This window comes from Phascolarctos cinereus, unplaced genomic scaffold, assembly GCF_003287225.1.
Source record: "Phascolarctos cinereus isolate Bilbo 61053 unplaced genomic scaffold, phaCin_HiC Scaffold_3;HRSCAF=262, whole genome shotgun sequence".
Taxonomy (NCBI): Eukaryota; Metazoa; Chordata; class Mammalia; order Diprotodontia; family Phascolarctidae; genus Phascolarctos; species Phascolarctos cinereus.
Window position 1 is genome coordinate 187,812,218 of NW_027555736.1, and position 17,135 is coordinate 187,829,352.

The window sequence follows — 17,135 nt, forward strand, 5'->3', positions numbered from 1 at the left end:
GACTGAATTAATATTTAAGTAGAGTGGTTATTTCAACCAAAGAACTGGGAAAATAGGGGATTCAAAATCCCACTCAGAATCGGGGAAATTCAGAGTTGAAAACTTTAAAATTAAAAAAAAATGTAGATACTCTCCTACCACAGAAGCTCCATATATAGAGCTTCTCAGGTCTCTAGGCAAATTATCAATGTGCAAGTATAGCAATGGGCACAGTTTGGAAAGAGACTGTTATAAAGATGTACATGTCTGAGCTTAAGAAAGGTATGACTGATCAGGCTTTGTGATCTACTGCAAGAACTTTTAATCAACTTATAACACTTGGAAAAAGTCAAAATAACCACCCTTTTTAACATCAAGTTTTGATTTGAAGATCTAGTTACATAGATTAGTACCTACTAGTGAAACAGCCTGTGCAACTCAAGGGATACTTTGAATATTCTCTATTTTTCAGTGTAAATACCATTGGGACACTCTGTTAAGAGCATCAAATGGGACAATAAGAGACTCAGTTAGTCAATATCATCATAGCAAACTACTATATTAATTCAAGATTCAACTATGGGAGCTAACTTTAATATATGCTATGAGAGCTAGAATAACTATGATTGCTAGCATTATATAACTTCCCTTAATGTACTTGCATTATACTCATTCCATGTATATTGTTTTGAAAGAATCCTGGCATTTTATTTTTGGTCACTACTTTAGCAGATTGAAAGTGAACACATCTGTGACCTTGACTATGTTATTCACCTCCATCTCTAGAAATAAACCCATCACCTATAACCAACAAAAGATAAAGCAAGTGTCTAAATAATACTGCTACCAGGGATTTACAGTAAATCAAACTTATGAAGATTCACGAACCACAAGGGGAGATAGATTGGTTTTGGTTTGATAAATACCTATATCCTCAGTTAGCAGGACTGACAGGTTACCATGATTAGCTCTGCTAATTCCACTCAGCATTATTTAGAGATGAAAACTGGGTAAATGGGTAGATAATAATGCACAACATATCACTTGGGGAGGCAAGGCCTTAAAGAGAATAGGGAGACCAATTATTCCCTATCATTCCTTCACTATTCATTCAATGGTGACAGCAAGGTCAGTGAATCTGGTTATCTTAGATAACTTCTTATGAAATCTAAGGCCTTTTAAAAATTTTTCCTGGATATAATTATATACAGTCCATTACCAGGATAGTCAAGAAACTCCTCCACAATTGTAAGGAACTTAATATGTATTTGTTTTCAATTGCATATTCACATTTTTATGTAACTAATATATACTCACCAAGATATATTCAATCCATTAGAACTAATGTTTCAACTTAGACTAAAGTGAAACTGGTAGAGGTTAATCGTTAGAAATGAACCTAGGCACGCATACAGAAAATAGACCTTGGAAGAATTTTAGCCAGAGCAGAAAAGACTCCAACCTCCACCAGAAAAATATGGTCCTGATCAATGGACCACTCTTACCCTGCCATTGATGGGGCTGGTTTTTCAGGCCACTGCTTTCAACAGTAAATTATTAATGAGTTTCATTCTAAGATGCAGACATATAACTGGATAAATTACTTCCTGGAGGGAAGTTCAATCCATTATGAAAAGGGTACTTCCCCTAAGTGTAACTGCATAACAACAGAATAAATCCTAGATATTTAAAAATAGTGAAGTAAAGTCTTACTGGTCGGACATCACCACAGGAATTGGTAAACTGTCGAGCCAAGCCAAAATCCAGCATATAACATTTTCTACAAGTACTAGGAAACCGGCCCATGGCAAAGTTTGACTAGAAAAAAAAATGAGAAAAACAGACTTACATTATGCTTAGCCATCATACTTCCTGTTCTTTTAAAAAATTTTAAGTATAAATCATAAACTTCTTAAACACAATAAACTTATTATAGTATCATAGCATATCAGGAATCAATGACATCTTTAAGACTAGTTCATCCAGTCCCTTCAATTTATACATTGGCAGACTCTCAGAGAGACTAATTGATTTTGCTCAAAGTCACACAGCAAGGCAGTAGTAGCAAACCTGGGACTGGGATTCAGACAGGGTATGCTGGTAAATGTTTAACACAAGACACTCTTTACATTTCATCTGCATTATTAATATTTTCTCCATCATTTTCTTAATTTTAAACAATCAAGAAAGCAATAAATCAAAGTCTCACTTTCTTAAGTCTAAACAATCAAGAAAACAATAATTCAAACCCTATATTATAGTGTTTGTCAATTTCTGAGGTATAAATATTTGTTCACATTGAAAATTTAATAAATGGCTCTCACGAGGCAGTTCGAGGTGGTTCCAGCATACCCATAGATTCAAGTGCTCTGAATCCAAGGCCTGTGGTTATTCTACTATATAACACTGATATTTTGCTAAATAATAATAATTTCAACTTTAGTTGGTTTGATTTGTGTCAAATTGGATTACATTAAAATGAGATTATTTGTATTATGCATTTAATATTTAGTAAATATCATTTAGTAAATGCATTTAAATAAAATATACTTTATCAGTTACATTTTTACCATTTTTTGCAAAGAGTTTTACAGTCACTTTTATTTATTATATCTTGCAAATTTTACAAATGAAAATTAAGCAATATTAAAAGCTAAAAGTCTAAGGTCACTCATTGCAAGATAATGTTAGAGATGGAATTAGGAACCCATGTCTTCCGGCAGTCTAGTTTATTCCAAGCCACTCTTAATGAAGTCATATGTAGTGTATCTGTTTGGGGGGTGGGGAGGAGGAGGAAAGAATATATACACAAGAAAGAGTATATACACAAAATAAATAGATAACTAAGACATTTCATAGTCTCTCATTAAAATCCCTAGAGATAAAATTACTAATTTTGGGGGGAAAATAAGAATGCAATACTAATTCTAAAAGGACATCTCAAAACAGATTTAAGAAAACTATACCGTATAAATCCCTTAATTTAAAAAGAATGTCAATGTTCAATGACCCTAAACTCAAGCACATTTGACCTGCAGAGCTCAAAAAACACATATAAGAATGGGACTCTGAAAAGAGTGAGGCAATTGGCGTTAAGTGACTTTCCCAGAGTCACACAACTAGTGAGTGTTATATGTCTGAGGCCGGATTTGAACTCAGGTCCTCCTGACTCCAGGGCCAGTGCTCTATCCACTGTGCCACCTAGCCACCCCAAAGCAACATTCTTTTAAAAATGTTACCATGCTTGGGAAATTCCTTAATGACATTGATAACTCTTTAAATCACCATTTTCCTCAAATCGCAGTGTTATCTGGTAGTATGACAAGAATAAGCAAGAGCTGCCACGTGATGTTAATCCAAATGCAATGTATTAATCTTAGCTGGCTATGTTTTCATGTCAACTGTTCAGTCTGGGATATACTAAGAAGTAACAGATGACTATAATTTTCAAGTACACCAACATATGATATTTATAATAAATACAGTCTAGTTAAAATGGGTCATTTAATCAACAATGAAATCCTAAGCAGGAAAAATCAAGGCCTATTTCCCAACAGTGAGAATGACAATCTCTGAGAGAAAAAGAACAGAAAAATCAGGACTTTTTATCACTATCAAAAAAGTAGAATAGAAAAAAAAATCAATCTTTCACAACAGGGGTTTTCTTACTAGTCCAATTTGTCATTGTAGAAATGATTCACAGAACACACTGTCAAATTTAAAAATTGTCTGGAAATATACTTTTAAAAACCCAAACATACTTACAGTAAAAAAAAAAAATCTAAAGGTAATTAGCTAATTTTAGATGTATGACTAAGAGGCTATTAGCATAGTATCTACTATTATGTTTAACATACAAAAGTGATTAGTTAAAATGCTCAAATATTTATTTTTGTTAGTGAAAAACTGTCTCTTTCTGATCTAATACGTTTTTTTTCCTAAACTTTTTCAGGTGTGCATGCAAGAAACATAAAAAGCACACCTGAATTTATAAGCTACATTCCCATGTATCTTATTTTGTTCTTGCACTAACAGAAGCAAACAGTCTGTGGAAGAGAAAAATCAACACTAATCAAATGATGTGTCAAAAGAGATAATTTTGTCCAAAGATCCATTAATGATTAAAATCCAGCTAGGCCTAAAGCAGGGAGACCTCTGCTTGTCCAAGGTTTGTACCTCCATTAAGGAGAAGCTCTCATAGAGAATTCAACTGAAAAGGGATCCCTCCTAGACCTTGAGGGACTATAGATCCTGTGCAGCCCATAAAATTGTTCTGATTGCATTGCTAAATCTGTTCTGGGCACTCCAGAGCCTCTGACGTGATTCACAACTACTACTGAATCGTCCACAGTGGATAAAGAGTGCCTATTGTCCAAATTTACTATTACATTCTTTAAAATTAAAATGGATCCAACATAAGAGATTTTCAAATAATGTATTTTCTAGCATAAGATAAACCTTTGAGAGAATACTTTATAATTATTAGTTTCTTTAAAAAATAAGGGAAAGATACATTTTCCTCTTCCATGACTACTGCTTAGGTCTCCACAGTGAAGAGATAAACACATTGCTCTGTTTGACAGCCTTGTGGGTGACAGCTGCCCAAACTGCCAGCCACACATGGAACTCACTGTCTCTCATCACAAATATCAGAAGAGAACAAACTCCTCCAGGATTCTGGCTGACAAAGACTCTCACCGGCTTGATGTCTCGGTGTAAGAAGCCCACAGAATGAATGCTCTCGATGGACTCCAAAATCTGTTTACCCAGCCGCAGGGTCGTGCTAATGGTGAATGTTCCCCGAGACTGGCTACGACGAAGATCAGCCAGATTCCGACCCTGAAGAAACCAAAGGCACAGATTCAAATAAGGCACCAAAATTCCAGATGCCAAGATAAGACTAGGAAATTATTCACTTACCATTTAAAACAACACTTTTTAATAAAAGTGTCAAGAGTTGCACTCAAACACTGACTCTTTCATTCAAGAGCAGAGATTTCCTTAAGACAATGACTCAGATGTTTCAGGCCAATTTATAAACAGCCAAAGTTCTTGAGCATTTCATCTTTCTGAGCCACCACTTTTCCCTTTATCTTTGATGTCCCAACAAAGTATTAAAACTCCTGCCTATTCAAAGAGCATATAAAATAATTCAGAGCATTAATACTGTTAATACTCCCTAATATCTATCTCCAAATACACTAGAATGTGGAGCCCACCAAGGGGAACAATGGGAAATAAGGGTGGAAAAGTAAGCTAGAACCAGATCTGGGAGGGCCTTAAATGGCAGGATACGATACTTTGTGCTGTACCCTATAGACATAGATACCCACTTTACTAAACTAGTAGAGATTAAAACTTTAAAATTCTTCCTTAACCCCATATTGAACCTATTTATAATCTCTATCCACATTCCCTTTTCAAGTGGTAAGTTTACAAGATGACTATTCATTATATAAAGTCTTTTGTTTGTCCTAAAACTTTTTTCATGGTAGCATCCTACTTCCAGAGTTCTAAGATTTAGTGAACAGGTACATATTTAGCCTAGATAAATAATTTTATCATTCTGCCAACCTTGATCTTCCTCTCAATTATCTTTACAAACTAAATAACACAGATTTTCTCTTAGCCTCTTCCTCTTTGGTCAATTTAGTTTTCTCTGGATCTACTCTAACTCCACTATATTTCTGAAGCATAGTTACCAGAACAGCACACAGTATTATTACAGGCGCAAACATGTCATGGTTTTGTACATAGGTACAAGAATATTTTTTGTTTTTTTTCCCCTAATACCTTTACCAGTGATGTACAAGACTTTACCAGCTTTTTTGACTATAGTAACATATTGGACAAACAATCTACAACGAGCGTTAAAATCTTCCTAGGTAAAGTGGGGTCTAATGGAAAGGAAATTGGGTTAGGAGTTGGAAGACTGCTTTCTAGTAATGTCTCTGTTACTAACTAGTCGTTGATATTAGACAAGTCATTTAGCCTTTCCGTGCCCTGCTTTCTTCACCTGTAAAGCAGGACAATAATTCTTGCTTCATCCATTACAGATGCTATGAGAATAATATCATGTAATAGATGCAAACCTACAGAGACAAGTTAACCATCATATTTCCATGTAAGGTGTCAATGCCTTGTATTTATTTCTCCTTTAGTTCTGGGGGTTTAGGGAAGAAGGAATTTAAAGAGGTGCTGAACTATATGGGAATTCTATCTTCCTACCCCACCAGGAAATAATTTACTTCTTGAGTCCAACTCTTTTAATCACTCTTTAACTCCAAGGCACCTAGGAGAACACATTCCAAACAATGGATGCTCAATAAATGTTGCCTAATTAAAAACTATCTCTGACAACCAATGACTATTGTATTCTCTACCCACACTGTATTTTGTTATCTTTCCCTACCACTCTCAAAGTGATTTCCTATGTCACACTGAATTAGGACCAAAGTTCTCTTCTTTCAAAGGTCTTCACCATGGCACAACAGATGAATACATTTTCATCACCCAACACTTTCCCCCTTGAGAAATCTAATCATCATTCACTCAGTCTGAATTGCCCACTGACAAGTTTGTACTTTTTCTGAGCTATACTCATTACTTGAAATATCCTTTCCCCTCCCAGAGCACTGCGCTTCTTTGAAGTGTCCTTAAAATCCTAACTCATAACTGGAATTACATTTCAAACAAATATTTCCTTAACCCTCTATTACCTATTTCACCATTTCCCGACCAGTAATTTTGGTGCTCAAGCACTTCAAGGAGGAGTCATTCTTACTAAGTTGTGATGTAACATATTTGGGGTTTTGTCAACCCGCTTGAAATAAAAGCACTTGTCAGGTATTTATTATCTGTCAAGTACTGGGCTGTGCACTGGTCCACTTTTGATCCAATGGAGTGAAGGAACAGTGTAAGATTTCTTCCCCAGGAGAATGGCTTGGATGTCTGTATAGAAGGAAGTATTATGTATGGATGGACAAATGGCAGTGCAAGAGAAATGTCTGCCTCTAATACATATACTAGTTGTGTTCCAACAAGTTCATGGGCATGTCATAGACTACAAATAATACTGCAAAACGCTAACCTATTCCAATATGTAGCATATAAAACCAGAACATCATACATATTTGTAATAGCAGGTGTGTATATTTCATTCACTCAATAAGCACTTACTAAATCCTTCCATATGGGGTAGGAACTCTGTCAGGTGCTGAGGATACAGATATAAACAATATAGTCCCTGCTCTCCAAGAGCTGACGTTATTAGTTTATTTCAGCTTGTGCTTAGGTGAAACATTATTTCAGTGTTTGAGTAAGTATCAGTTCATGTTTCCTGAAATCAGGTCTACCTGTTTCTGCTGTCCACTGAAGTTTATAAACCTCCAGTATGAGGAAGGGGCTGCATCTACTAACTTGTTTTGTACAACGCTCCCTTCAGCATCATGAGTAGCACGTGGGGTTGTCATTTAGTCAACGTTCAATGTATGTGCCAAGCACTGTGCATGTTCAGCCTAATTTGCTAATGCTAAAATTATTTACTATGTCATAGGTATACCTTTTGTATATACTTATTTCATGCATGAAGCATATTTCTAAAAAGTTGCAGGCAAAATCAGACATTTGTAAAATTAAATCTAACTATTTTTTAAATGCCCCAAGGTAACTACTATTTAATAGAATTATTGAATGACAAATCATCTCCTAGTTTATCTTTTTTTTTTAATATATGGAGTTTCACATCAAAACCATCATAAAACTCTGATGTGGCATCAATAACCTGTTCACAACTGTTCTCTTTATTATCAATATCAGATCTTTATTAGAGTCTTTCATCAAAATTGGAAAGGATTTTAAAAACTTCTTCTAGAAAACCTACCTGCAATTGCATGACCACATAATTGAACCGATCATTCCTCCCACAGCCAATGAATCTGCAAACATGGTCTTTGCCTGCATGAAACCAAAGAAAAATAAAGTGCAAATGTTATTCAGGTATCTTTTTTGAAATTACAATAATTTTAATATTTTAATAATTTTTTAATAGTTTAATAATTGGTTTTTTAGGACCAGTATTTATGTCAATCAAAGGTGCAGGTATATAGATTGATCCAGATCAGCTTACACTCAATGCAAGGAGGAACACATTGAAACTCAGTTAAAAAAATAAAAGAGACGTTAATTTTTTAAAATGTAACCAACATCGTGTAGAGGAAAGCACACTAGACTGACGATCAAGAGACATGAGTTCTAGTCCCAGTTCTGCATCTAACCACCTGTATGACCTTGGATAAATCGACTTCTCTAGGCTTCCATTGCTTCACCTATAAAAATGAAATGGTGATACTAGGTGATTTCCATCATGCCTTTCAACTCCAAAATTCCATGACTTTATTTCTAACAATTCTCTACCAGCCTAAACAAATGCAGGGAGTAAAAATGCACAGAAGATAAAGGATGGAAAAATATGGAAATAGAAAAAGGATTGAATTAGCTAAGTAATCATCAAGTCTACCCTTGGCTTTAAAACAGAGTTGTCATTTAAGCCTATTCCATGACATTAACTGCTACTATCATGAACACTGTTAATGCTGCTGAGCTATACTATTTCAACAAAAACTTATTCACAAAACTTAAAATTCATTTCAGTTAACAATTTCATCTTTCTACAATAAAGTTTATGACAAACAGCACAGTTTGTGAACAGTATTTCATATCGCTTCTCATTCCTGATTTTTATCTTGCTGTTAGAGGTGCTTACAAATTAGAGGACCATATAAAATACACAATTCATCTACAAATTGAATAACTGTAGGCATCTACATAGTTACTAGCTATTATAGCATCTATGAATGACTTTCACATATTTCCCAGAGTTTTGTAAATTAACAAATTTAAGTAAAATAAAAGAGAATGGCTTATCGGCACTCAGCTTTCTGCCTCTCCTAACAGATGAAATAACAGTCTTCATTCTAAGTTGTAGTTCCCCTTATTTTCCCCTTTCTATGGAGGGATGATTTTTCTCCTCTTGTTTCTGCCAATAGATAAGTCATACGTATTTGAGTATAATGCTTATGTTACAAAGATTTTTTTTCCAATCATCTAAAGACAGATGATCAATTCCATGCTTCTTGATTTAAAAAATAAAGTTTTAGAATGAAAGAAATAAAAAGAGATGAAAACTTTATATTGTCTGTGCTCAAATATTTCCATCTGATATCACCTATTCTTGTAAAGATACCTAAAGGCTTACTATCCATTATGCTAAAGTACTTCTAGTCTATTGTTGATATCAAACCCTGTCCTCAGAAAATTAAGTAAACTGAAAATGTAATCCTCTGCCCTTTAATGGAGGTTGGGCACAGCACAGAGAGACAGCATTAGCAATAAAATCACTCAGAATTCAATTGTGCATCTTCACACCTACAGTTAAGTGCTTAATGAGGTTTCAGCTCATATATTTATGGTCCATTTTACTACTGTTCTGATATTTTGGATACATTTGGATATTCATGAGGTATATATTGCTACTGCCTTTTGCTATACACACACACACACACACATATACATATACACATTTAGTTCAATAAAAGTATCCAACTGATGCCACAATAAACATTATAGCAGCAAATCAAATTTCTACATAAATAAAAATATCTTCAAGAAGTTCCCAGGATGGCAGGTTTCTCCAAGACCAAATGTATGTATTGTGAACATCATACTCGGGGGGGGGGGGAAGGAGCATATGCACTGTCCCAAGAATATCAATGTATAATAAACATTTACTGAACTGAATATTTCTATTATTGGTTCCATTCTTATAGGCTCTCTTCAATGACAGATCACCGGTGTATAATGACACTAGTATATAATGACTACAATAATTCCAGTAGCTTTAGGTACATATATAGAAAAAAAAATCATTGTTTATTTCAATAAAATTTGAGATTCTATAACGGACAAGACAAGACACCATAGCTTTGGTACCTCACATAGAAGAGTTTACTCCTACATATATTTTATGCAAAATTATCAATACTCTGTTTTTGCTAAAAGTAGAGATCATTACTAAAACATCTATCATTTCTTTAAATAAGAGGTAATCTTTGTCTCTGTCAATAAACCAAGTTCCTTTAAATCTTGAAACCTCTTTCCTGGTGGAAAGATTTAAGTGAACAATGACTGATGTGACAGACCCATTCCACCACCGCCACATCAGGTAAAAGTGCTTGGCTGAGATTCAGAATTATCCGACTAATGATGCTCTTAGTGGTGGTTAATTCTGCAGTGGCTTTTACCAGGGACCACTTATTGCTGGTAAGTTACAGTGAGACCTAGGTGGTGATGACAATGGCACAACACATGGGGGAGCATTTTAAGACATCTTTTAGAGCCCAAACCACAGACATATGCACTATTCAATGTGACACAGTTCAATCTCATACAACTCAAAAACTGCATTTTGTGAAGTGATTGAAAGTGTCCTCTCACAAAAAAAAAATTGGGAGAGTAAAACAACTCTAGTAATAGAAGAAGGCTTACTTGGTCAAAAGTACTGTCCAATTTTTCTCTCTAGTCCTGAAGAATTACTGCCCTCTGTGAGCATTCTTTCTCTAGTGCTAATGGATAGTTGCTGAGCTACAATAGTACCCTGCCATGGTTGATCTTCATTTAATCCGGGACTTCACTAATTGGAAGGCAGACAGGACCACACATCTGAGGCTGTTGCTGTTTTCCTTCACAATCACCAGGCAGTGAGCTGTTAATATACACAGCAAACTTGCCTTGGTTACAGATCATGTCTTAGCCAATTCTTCATTATTTGCCAAAGGAGCAACTAGTAGTATTGGACCAGATCTATAAGTATCACTAGCCTTATGCTATAAATAAGTGGCTAATGTAAAAGATTATCAGTAATAGTAATAAGTTGATGCAAAAATACTGCAAAAGGATAGACATAACCAATATTCAATAAATGAAAGAATACAAACTGCTCAGGTAATTTGGCATAAATTAGATTTTAAGGAATATCTTACACCATATACCACAAAAGCTCAAAATGACTATGGGACCTAAATATAAAATGTCATATCACACACAAAAAGACCACACATACATGTGTGTATGTGTGTATATATGTGTGTGTGTGTGTGTACACACACACACACACACACATATGAGAATGGAAGGGAATTTCTTTCACAATTATGAATGGGTAATTCTTAGAAAAGACATAAAGCTGATTAAAAATATAAAATAAATAAGTATAATTACACAAAAATTCATGAAAAAAATCAATGAAGCTAGAATAAGAGAAGCTGTTGAATGGGAGGGGGAACCCTTTATATAGAATATCTTTAATAAGATATTTGATGTCCTATAAATATACATACATATATATATGTATATATATATATATGTATGGAGAGAGAGAGAGAGAGAGAGAGAGAGAGAGAGACAGAGAGAGAGAGAGAGAAAATTGATGCAAATATATAAGGACAAAAGTCATCCTTGAACAAAAGTAAATACTCAAAGGATATCAATGGAAAGTTTTCAGAAGAAAAATGTAAACTATCAACAACCATATGAAATAATCCTAAAACTCACCAATAAAAGAAACAGAAATTTCTAAATCACCTATGAGGTGATACTCATCAAGTTGACAAAGCTGACAAAAAATAAAAATGATTAATGTCCAAGAAGCTATTTGAAAACAGGCACACAAATCTACTATTCGTAGAGTTGTTACTGAATGTTACAAAATTACTGAGTTGGAAAGGACCTCAGTAGCTAGCCATCTATTCCAACTCACCCAGAAAAAGAGTCCCTGTACTAATAAGTGGTTATCCAACCTCTCTGGGAAGCCCTCCAATGAGAGCAAACCCACTGCCTCCAAAGGCACTTTATACTTCTAGACAGCTCTAACCGTTGGGCCTAAATTTGCCTCTTTGAAATTTTTTTTTTTAGGCAATTGGGGTTAAGCGACTTGCCTAGGGTCACACAGCTAGTAAGTGTCAAGTGTTTGGTCTGAGGTCAGATTTGAACTCAGGTCCTCCTGACTTCAGGGCCGGTGCTCGATCCACTGCGCCACCTAGCTGCCCCTTCTTTGAAATTTTCACCCATCATTACAGATTCTTCCTTCTGAGACAAAATAGAACAAGCCTAATCCTTCTTACACATAACTGCTCTTCAAATGCTTGAAGACAGCTATCTTATCTCCTCCTCCTTCCCAAATCTCTTTTCTAAACAAAGAAAACTGCTGAACAAACTGGTATATGAATGTAAAAGAGTACTATTGTGCTCTAAGAAATGATAGATAATAATTTTTTGAGACATTTGGGAAGATTTATACAAACTGATTGAGAGTGAAGCAAAACCAAAAGAACAATTTACACAATAACCACATTAATTTACAGAAAAACAACATCGGAACACCAGATCTCTAATTCAGGCAATGACCAATCATGAATCCAAAAAACTGACAATGAAACACCTCACCTTACCAAAGAGACAGAATATCAGGACAAAATGGGGTGTATATTGTTAGGCACAACCAACGTAATGATTTGTTCTGCTTGACTATACTTTATTACAAAGAAGTCTTCTATAGGGGAGAGAGGAGAAGGAGGAGTGGAGAATACTGCAAAGTAACATCAATTTTTAAAAAAAGAATAAAGCATTTGTTGTTTTGTTTTCTCTTTCTTGTGGTTCCTCCTATTGGTTCCAATTCTTCCTTACAACATAACTAATGTGAAAATGTTTAATAGGAATGTATATGTATAGCCTATATCAGATTGCACACTGCCTTGGGCAGGGAGGAGGAGAAAAATTAAAAACTCAAAGCTTATGGAAGTGACTGTTGATAAATCAAAATAAATTAACAAAACAAACAAAAAGAATAAAGAGTTGTTTAAGTTTCAAGTCAAGTTCCAGAAATAGCAAGTAGATAATCTGGCCAGAACAGAGGAGATGTAAAGGGGAGTAATGAGATATAAAGCTGTTTTAAGTATGATGGAGACTGACTCCAGAAGGCCTTAAATGTCCGACAAAGAAGTTTATATTTTATCCTACAGGCAATGAAAAGTCATTGACACTTTTTGAGTAGGGAGTGACTTGGTCAAATCCATGCATCATGAATATTATTTTGGCAGACATGTGAAGTATGGATTGAAAAAAAGAGGCACTGGAGGAAGAGACCAATTAGGAGGCTATTACAGGTGATAAATGATTATCTGGAGTAGGAGCAAGCAGTATGGGCAGAGAGGAGATTAATGTGAAAGATACTATAGAGGGAGAAGTGAAAGAATTAGGTAACTGGATATGGAGGGTGAGGTAAAAGGGAAGGGTAATGAAGTGAAGCCACTGAAGTTTTAAACCTGAGTAAACATGAAGATGGTGGCATAATCCACAAAAATGGGGCTGTATGAAGGAGGAGCAACTTGGGGGTGAGGAAGAGAAACTGCTCAGGTTAGGACATGTTAAATTTAAGGTAAGACATCTGGGTGGATATATTCAGCAGGCAGGATGAGATGCAGGCTTGGTGTTCAGGGGGGATATTGGGACCAGATATACACATTTGGGTATTATACACATAGAGGTGATAGATTAACACAGGGGGCTGATGAGATCACCAAAGAAGAGAATAAAGAGAGAAAAGACCCAAGACAAAGCCTTGGGGAACATTCACATGCACAGGGTGGGAAATGGATGATGAACAGGCAAGGATGACTGAAAAAGAGTGGCCAGGTAACAGAAGACTCAAAACAGCAGGTTTCACAGAAGCCAAGAGAGGACATGGAAGAGGAGTGATCAACAGTGTCAAAACCTAAAGTGGGTCAATGAAACAAAGGCCACTACTTCTGAGAAAACAATTTCAATAAAGTGGTGTGGTCAAAAGCCAGACTGCAAGCAGTTGAGGAGTAGAAGGTATTAAGGAAGTAGAAACAGTGAGTTTCTTGAAGTTTAGTAGCCAAAGGCAAAATCAGTCTAGTATAATGCATGATTTGAGGGAATGTCAAGGTCAAGAGAAAATTCTGTTTTGAAAACAGGCAAGACCCAAGCAGCAGGAGGAATGGAGCCAAGGAAGGAAAAGATAAAGATTATGAGAGTGAATCCTTTTAGAGGATTTGTTCTCTAAAGTTTGGATTCAGTCAAAGGGCCTCACTTGAGGACCTAGAGGGCCTTGAGGCCGAAGGTTCCCCACCCTTGGATTAAGGGAAGCTCTTGAAGAAGATGAAAAGGAGTGGGACTGAGAGTACAAATAGAGGAATTGAGACTGGAAAAAAACAAGGAAAGGATGGATGAAGACGCAAAAGGGGGGAAAAAAAGTCAGTTCAAAATCACTTAGCACAAAAATCAACCTGACCATGATCTCCTAGCCCTGGCAATTTTCTCCTTTCCCTATCCTCATCCCACCATCCCAACTCCAGCCAAGTACTCCAGCAAGTCATATCTGATATTTCCTGCTAATTTTTGGTAATATGTATTTGTTCCCAAAGGAAGCAAAAAGCCAGCTATGTGGCCCTAAGCAAACCACTTAACTTCTCTATGACTTTTTCTCAATCTTCATCCTTCTTGACCTTACCCTCCACTCCTTGATACTCTCCTCTCTCTAGGTTTTCAGGATACTGTTCTCTCCTAGTTCTCCTCCTACCTACCCGACTGCTCTTTTTCAGTCTCCTTTCTGAATCATCATCCAGGTCATGTCTACTAACTGCGAGTGGCCTGCAGCGCTCTATCCTAGGCCCTCTTCTCTTCTTCCTCTATACTATTTCACTTGGTGACCTCATCAACTCCTATGGATTCAATTCTGTGCTAATGACTCTCAGATGTACTTATCTAGCCCTCACCTCTCTACTGACTTCCAGGCTTACATCTCCAAATGTCTATAGGTCATCTCAAATTGGATGTCCTGCAAACATTTGAAACTCAAAGTAGCCACAAATGAACTCATCTTTCCCCCCTTCCATACTTCCATATTACTATCAAAGATGCCACCATCTTCCCAGATACCTAGATGTTATCCTTGATTCTTCACACTCTCCCCCCTCCCCCCCAGCCACTCCCCTATACAGTTGGTTGCCAAGGTCTGGGGATTTTACCTTTACAACATCTCTTGTGTACACGCTCTTCTCTCCTCTGACACTCCCACCACCCTGGTGCAGGCTCTCATCATCTCATGACTAGACTACTACAATAGCCTGCTGGTGGGTCTCTGTGTCAAATCTCTCCCTACTCCAGGTCATCCTCTCTAATCAGCTACCAAAGTGATTTCCTAAGGCACAAGTTTGACCATGTCACCACTGTCTTCAATATACTCCATTAGCTCCTTATAACTCCAGGATCACATATAAAATCCTGTCTGGTGTTCAAAGTCCTTCATAACATAACCCCTTGCTCCCCTATTCAGTCTTCTAACACTTTAAGCCCCACCATTTAATCTGCAGTCTAGTTCCACTGGCCTCCTTGCTGTTTCTCCGAAAAGACACTCCATCTCCCGACTCTAGGTATCTTCAATAAGCTTTCCCCTCCATGCTTAGCTCCCTCCTCCTCTCCATTTCCTGGCTTCCCTGGCTTCCTTCAAGGCCCAGCTAAAACCCCACCTTCTCAAGGAAGCCTTTCTAGATCCTCCTTAATTCTAGTACACTCACTCTTTTGAGTATTTCTAATTTATCCTCTAGTCTGTAGATAGTTGTTTGCATATTGTCTCCCCCATTAGAGTGAGCTCCTTCAGAAAAGAGAATTTCTTTTACCTTTCTTTGTATTTCCAGCATTTAGCACAATGCCTGGCAAATAACAGGCACTAAATAAATGTTTACTGATCTCATCTTGATTTTCTCACCTGCGTAAAATAAAGAGGTTAGACTAAATTATTTCTAAGGACTTTTCAACTCTCAAATTCTGTGATTTCACATTAAGGTTTTTTTTAATTCAAAATAATGAATACCCTGCTTCATATAGCAGAGTTCAATAATTTTATAAAGGTCTGAAAGGTTGGAACATTTAGGCGTGGCTGGGTCTCTCTTTTGACAGGGAACTAACTATAAGGCATCACTAAAAGAAAATCGCTGTCATTTCCAGTAAGATTATATTATAATAGCTTTTAGAGGCATAAGCATTTCTAGATAGATACCCTTTGTACAGATGTGAAAGTCAGGAGGGAAAAAAATGTCTTTTTCTCAGCTCTTGGTTTAAAAAAATGCTATGAGAGGAAAATAATCAGGCCTTGGGGAGTTAGTTCTACACTCTAGAAGGAAAGAAGTTAGTCAGGGCTAAAGGGAAAGGTAATATAGCTCCCAGGAGCCTCTAAAGAGTGCACTAATTTGGAAGGGAACAGGAACAAAAGGTCAGTAAGGATGGTAACGAGGCACCGTAACTATTCACACCATTCCACTGTAATGTTCTATTCAGTCAGATACATACTTCTTTATATAATAACTCTTTACAATGCTTCAGCACTCCAGTCTATCCCTAGGGGCTGTAGAACTTTTTTTAAAAACCAAAAACATAATTTAGCAAGCTGAATTTAAATCAGAAATCCTAGAGTAAGAAAGAACACTGGATAAGGAGTCAGGAGAATTGAATTCTGGACCTGGTTCTGCCACTAAAAGGTCTAAGACCTCAGGCATTGGAGAATTTGGGCTAGGTGACAAGAGGGTCTATGGTAGGCCCGTATGCCTGTTCCAAGAAGCAGCATTTGCCTTGCCTATCAGTGGCCTGGACAAGACTGCATATACAGATCCTCCAGTGAAAAACAAATTCGAGTACTATATTATTATGGTTGAAAGGAGAAAATAAACTGTAATAAATGAGTTGGAAAAAAACATAACAGAATCAATATTAGTCACCTAATTTGCAAATCAAACATAAAAGAAAATCTCAATTGGAGCAATAGATTTAAAAAATGTGTTATTTCCACTAATTACACCTGTTATTCGTTGATATTTGATTTAACTCTAGTTTTAACTTTACCTATTAATGTGAAAAGCAATCTAGGAATCGACACCCAGTGTCCTTTCCAAAACGACAACTTCTGTAAAATGAGCCTTCAAGCCATGTTAGCCATTCTAACTTATGGCAGATAGGTATTATATTCCTTATTTCTCTCATTTCAACTCAAAGGAGATGTGTTGAGGGAATCCTTTACACTATCA

At 36.3% G+C, this 17,135-nt stretch overlaps 1 protein-coding gene across 1 annotated transcript in view; it reads right to left on the minus strand.

Moving 5' to 3' along the window:
- The window catches only part of TTBK2 (tau tubulin kinase 2), a 215,350-nt gene that overhangs the window by 117,941 nt on the left and 80,274 nt on the right, over nt 1-17,135 (minus strand). Inside the window, 3 exon segments of the mRNA XM_078151365.1 lie at nt 1,693-1,797; nt 4,678-4,818; nt 7,862-7,935. Coding sequence (XP_078007491.1) covers nt 1,693-1,797; nt 4,678-4,818; nt 7,862-7,935 — 320 coding nt within the window.